At 41.3% G+C, this 6,000-nt stretch overlaps 1 protein-coding gene across 1 annotated transcript in view; it reads left to right on the forward strand.

Annotated features, from left to right (window-relative positions):
• ANO2 (anoctamin 2) overlaps nt 1-5,702 on the forward strand; it is a 337,309-nt gene extending 331,607 nt beyond the window's left edge. Inside the window, 2 exon segments of the mRNA XM_075070724.1 lie at nt 3,268-3,373; nt 4,319-5,702. Of these exon segments, the coding sequence (XP_074926825.1) occupies nt 3,268-3,373; nt 4,319-4,600 (388 nt within the window). The 3' untranslated portion in view covers nt 4,601-5,702.
• The last annotated feature ends 298 nt before the right edge of the window (nt 5,703-6,000 follow it).

Here is a 6,000-nt window from a genome sequence, read left to right on the forward strand (position 1 = left end):
CTCCCACTGAACATCCAGTATAGATTCTCTGAATATTTTGAGCAGCATTTTATGCAGTGCTGTGAACTCTTTGGCACGACTTCCAAATAAACATTGCTGTGATGCTAATCTGTTGCATATCATTAGTTGTAATAATTTTTCAGAGCAAAAGGACATTTGTGTAGCTATTGCAAAAGTCAAATTAAAAGCAAACTATGTTAAGTTATATGCCATTTTTATTGCCCTAGTCCTTTTAACCTTTATAATCTCATGCAATAATGGAATACGTGAAACATGCTGGTCACATATGCACATTCAGAAGAGAAAGAAGGCAGATACAAATCTTTAAAGGGAGTTTCCCTTAGCATAAACCTGCTTCCTTTTGCACTGGACCTGTGAAGCGCTTTTTTTTTGTTTTTTGGAAGAACTGTTTCCCTAGTGACCTGGTATCCATCTGGACTCACAGATCTGTATGATTTCCATTTTTTCCAATTATTCCCATATTCACCTGCTTTATGATCCACAGCTTCAAAACACTGATGAGAGCCATCTCTATCTCGCAACTCATTTCTTCCTTATTTTTTCTTATCAAAGACCCATTTAAAATAAAAATAGAATAGCACGTCCAGTTTTGAAATGACTGCCTAGGAAGGAGTACTAAGGAAAGGAATCTGGGGTCATAGTGGATCACAAGCTAAATATGAGTCAACAGTATAAAACTATTGCAAAAAAAGCAATCATACTGGGATGTATTAGCAGAAGTGTTATAAGCAAAACACAAGAAGTAATTCTTCCACTCTAGTCTGCGTTAATTTAGGTCTCAACTTGAGTATTGTGTCCAGTTCTGGGTGCCACATTTCAGGCACCCAGATGTGGACAAACTGGAGAAAGTTCAGAGAAGAGCAACAAAACTAATCAAAGGGCTAGAAAACATGACCTGTGAGGCAAGATTGAAAAAATTGGGTTTGTTTAGTCGGGAAAAGAGAAGTCCAAGAGGGGACACAATAACAGTTTTCAAGTACATAAAAGGTTGTTACAAGGAGGAGGGAAGTAAATTGTTGCTGTTAACCTCTGAGGATAAGACAAGAAGCAGGGGGCTTAAACTGCAGCAATGACAGTTTAGGTTGGACATTAGGAAAAGCTTCCTAACTGTCAAGGTAATTAAGCACTGTAATAATTGCCTAGGGAGGTTGTGGAATCTCTCATTGGAGATTTTTAAGACCAAATACCTGTCGGGGTGGTCTAGCAGGTGGACCTGTCGAGGGCCATTCCTGTCCTATGACTCTATGATTACATTTAAGCCCACTACATTTTAGCCCTCTGAGATATTTGTACAAGGTCTTTTATTTCCCTTAACTGCTTTGTCTAACATTGATTCAGCTTCCTTTTTTACTCTAACATCATTCTCTTCCAGCCTTAACTGACCCTTTCTATCTGTATTTACTTTCCTCCAGGCTTCCCTGTTTCCAGTACACATTCCTTTTTGCCTTCGGAACTTTGAAGAGTCTGTTGTAAAGCCACATTGGCCACTTCTTGTTCCTTTATTTTACTTTTGCCTTGGACTGTCTTGTCATTGCCAAACTGGGGTCCCTGAACCACCAGTGGTCTGCAGTGCCCATCTTGATCATCTGTAGAATTAAATATTTTGAGAATAAAGTGGAGGGATAGTTAATGTGTTGAGATGGGTCCCTGAGAGAGACACTCTTAGAAATGCTCTGCAGAATGAAAAGGCCAGAGATTGACCTAAAATACGCAACTTCAGCTACAAGAATAGTGTGGTTGAAGTCGTGTCCTCACGGCGTGGGGTCGAATGCCACCACTCCCCCATTGACTCTGCTTCTGCCTCTCACCACGGTGGAGTACAGAAATCAACAGCAGAGTGATCGGGGATCGATTTATCATGTCTACACGATAGACTTCAGTCTTAGGGTACATCTACACTACCCACCAGATCAGTGGGTAATGATGGATCTATTGGGGATCGATTTATCATGTCTAGTGTAGACGCAATAAATTGATCCCTGATCGCTCTGCTGTTGACTCCTGTACTCCACTGAGGCGAGAGGCGGAAGTGGAATTGATGGGGGAGTGGTGGCAGTCGACCCCAGGACATGAGGTAAGTCTACCTAAGATACGTTGACTTCAGCCACGCTATTCTCGTAGCTGAAGTTGCGTATCTTAGATCAATTCCCTCCCCCCTACCCCCAGTGTAGACCAGGCCTCAGGTGTTTATATCCTTCAGCAGTTTGTGGATAGTTATAATGTCCAACCTTGGTTGTTACATCCCATAACTGAGCAATATATACTCAGTGCTTTAATATTTTCTGGTAAGTTAGTCTCTTCAGGCCCCTGATCATTTTTGCTTTTCTCTAAATTGCGTATTTTTTCATCCTGAGGTCCCCAGTGCAGTATTCCAGGTGCAGGTTTTATTCTGAGCTGTTTACAGAAGAACTATTACCTCCCAGCTCCATCGTGCCCTTGCTTATGCAGCTGCAAATCACAATGTCCTTTTCTGCTGGCATGTCATGTTGCAAATGTGTGTTAACTTGCTGTTCTCTGTCAGCCTTAGGCTCTTCCCACTGTATCTGCTTTCAAAGGGTGTCCCTTCAAGATCTGTATCTCATCTTCTCTTTAACTGTTTTGTTTTATTTATGCTACTTTGCATTTTTCCAAAATTATTTTTATTTCCTGCCTTAGTATCTTACCACTCTTTGTCTGATATCTGTCCTTTTTTTTATGTTCGCAAAACATTCCAGTTTAGTAGCATCTGCAGGTTTTATTAACATCTTGTTTACTTCCTCTTCCAAAATATTAATGATAGTGGTAAATAAAACAGGTTTGAACACCAATCTTTGCACAAGCCACTAATTGCCTTCTTTGATCTGAGTACACTGCAGTATATCTTTATTCATTATATATTTGCAGCATGTCAGACCCTCTGCACTGAGATGAGTTTAAGACTAGAACAGGTCTATATTTTATTTTCCAGAAAGAAATCCAACCACACTAGAAGATTTTTACCATTAGGGCCACATTCCAATCTTGGTTACAGCTGTGTAAAACCAGAGTAACCCTGTTGGATATGATAGAGGTATTCCAGAACTACAATGGTGGCTGAGATCGGATCCTGGCATTGTAACTAATAGTGTGGAATGAAGTACATAATGCTCAGGGGATTCAATTCTCTAGAGTTAGTTGCTGCAAAGTTGTTTTATCAAAGCAATTAGTGTAATCTGTAGATGGCAATTGCTGGAAAGTGTGCACTAACCAAGCTATCTTCACTGTCAGGTACAAGGATTACAGAGAACCACCTTGGTCCCCAAATCAGTATGAATTTTCTAAGCAGTACTGGTCAGTTTTATCTGCTCGCTTGGCTTTTGTTATTCTATTTCAGGTAAGTCTTTTGAGTTAACCATATTACAGTTTCACTCACAGAAGCATCTGTAATAAGCTAATGTATGTGTATGGTGCATGCAGTTCATTTTGCCTGTACACTACAGGCACTGGCACCGCCAGTACCTCTACACATGCGCATCCATAACATTTGAGATTCAGGATTCTAATCTGTGCACAGCACTAGTGTCCACCTCACCAAAACCTCCTTCTTAGCAGAGAAACTGAGGGTGGAATGAGAACAGGAGTACTTGTGGCACCTAAGAGACTAACACATTTATTTGAGCATAAATAAATAAATAAATGTGTTAGTCTCTAAGGTGTCACAAGTACTCCTGTTCTATTTACGGATACAGACTAACACGGCTGCTACTCTGAAACCTGAGGGTGGAATGAGCATGGAGATTTGTTAGACCTAGAGGTGGTCTTTTCAGGTCACGAATGAAGCACAATGGAGGGACAATGTGCAGTGGATGCTTATATTGCTACCGCCCATGCAATACTTGCTCTTAGGATAGAGAGCTTTGGTTTCTACCATCTAAGCTGTTGGGTGCTCAGTACCTTTGAACATGTGCATGGAATAAGCCCGCAGGGCCACTTGAGCCCCAGTTCAGCAAAACACTTAAGCATGTGCTTAAGTCTATCCTTATATTTAGGACAACACTTAAATATGCATTTAACTTATCCATTATGTTCAGTGGGAGTTAAGCACATGCATAAGTGATTTCTTGAACTGGGACATTTTCCTGAATCAGAGCCTTATTTAGATGCCTAATTTCAGACAGAGTTTAAACATGACATGTTTGAATGGTAATATGCCACTGGGTTGATAGGGCATTTCTAACTATTCCATAGATGAGGTTTGATTCTGTTACAGCCTGTTTGAATATTACAGATCCTTCCAGCCTAGCTAGCACTGTATGCTCCATTGCTCTTTATTTTGCAGAACCTGGTCATGTTCCTCAGCGCACTGGTTGACTGGATGATTCCTGACATTCCCAAGGACATCAGCGAACAAATCAAAAAGGAGAAGAGTATGCTTGTTGATTTCTTCCTGAAGGAAGAGCATGAGAAGCTGAAACTGATCGAAAGCTTTATCATGCGTGACAAGCACCGAAACAAAGGCGAGACAAAGGGCCGAAGGAATCGAGCAGCAAGCTTCTGCCAGTTTAGCCGGAGTCAGCGAGGCAGCTTTACATCCTTTAGCTCACAGCACACAGAAGTATGACTCCTTAGGGGGCGGAAATGTACCATGGAACATGTGCGATACCTGTATACTTACTGTGTGATGTGATCCTGAAACTGGAGTGAGGGAGGGAGGGACCAATAGGCAGGGAGAGTGGAGGAGGGAGTCTGTCACTTCTCAAGAAACTTCAGGTGTAAGTTTCTCTATAACATTTTATACACTATCCGGGCTGCAGCACTTTCAGGGTTATTCAGTGCAAATTAAAGAGCCGAGTTATGGCTGTGGCTGGCCCTTGCACAGAAGCATGGGAAATGGGGAGGGCAGAGTACAGCGCCTAGCACAGTAGAGCTCTGGTCCATGGCAAGATCTCCTCGGGCTACTATAATATCAGTAATAAGGAGCCCTCCCCACTCTTGCATTCTCTGTGCCAAGACCAGCCACAATCCCAATCCCTGCACTGAGTGCAAGGATTGCTACCTGCTAACGTGCCCCTAGGGCAATATGTACTCCAAAGAATCGTGGGCAATAGACCCTACCACATGTTTCAGCAGAGCTGGCCAGCCACAGAGGGGGCTGAACTTTGCATCCTCTCAAAGGATGTAGCAATAAACAGATTCCCTCTGCACACTTAGGCTCTAGGAATCATTGTGCCTTCGTGATGCACAATGCCTCTTGGTGTTCTTACTGCAGTGGGGCTCACCACAGCACTCCTGATGCAGAGCTATGGTTAAAGGTACAAAATAGCAGGAAGAGAAAAAAATTAAGCTTACTGAGCACTTTGGCCTACAGTTGTTGGCTTAGCAGGAGCCTGAATAATAAGCAGAGACAGATCACAACATAAGCATCTGAAAGAAGTAAAGATGATAGAACTAGCTAAGCACATTGCTGTTTGTTCTTCTGAGCAAAATACTCTGGGCCTAATTCACCTCTCACTTAAACTGGGACTTCAGCTCCAACTGGTGTCAATCAGAAGTAACTCTGCTGATATCAACACTGGAATAAAACTGGTATAAGTGAAAGTAGAGTGAAGCCTTGTAACTCGTGACAATATCTTCATGTACATTGCTCCAGAAATAACAAAAAGTTGCTGTTGTGTATTTACTGTAAATCAAGATATTGTTATGCATAACTGTATTCTACTGAGAGAGGAAAAACATTCACTAATTAGGTTTTTATCTAAATGAACCTAATGAATAATTTTATTCTGTTATGGATTAAAAATAAAACTTTCTTAAAAAATATATTGCTTTTAATAGACCCTCTGAATCCATCTCAACTCAAAGCACATGTAGAGGAATCTCTCCTAACATATACTGCTGCACAGAATGCTTTGGAAACAAAGAGAGATGATTTTCTTTCAGATGGGGCAACTTAGAAATCTGACTGGATTTTTTGTTTAAATCTCCAAGATAATTTCATATATAGTCCTGGAGCCTTTGAAT

Source organism: Chelonoidis abingdonii, chromosome 1 (assembly GCF_003597395.2).
Source record: "Chelonoidis abingdonii isolate Lonesome George chromosome 1, CheloAbing_2.0, whole genome shotgun sequence".
NCBI lineage: Eukaryota > Metazoa > Chordata > Testudines > Testudinidae > Chelonoidis > Chelonoidis abingdonii.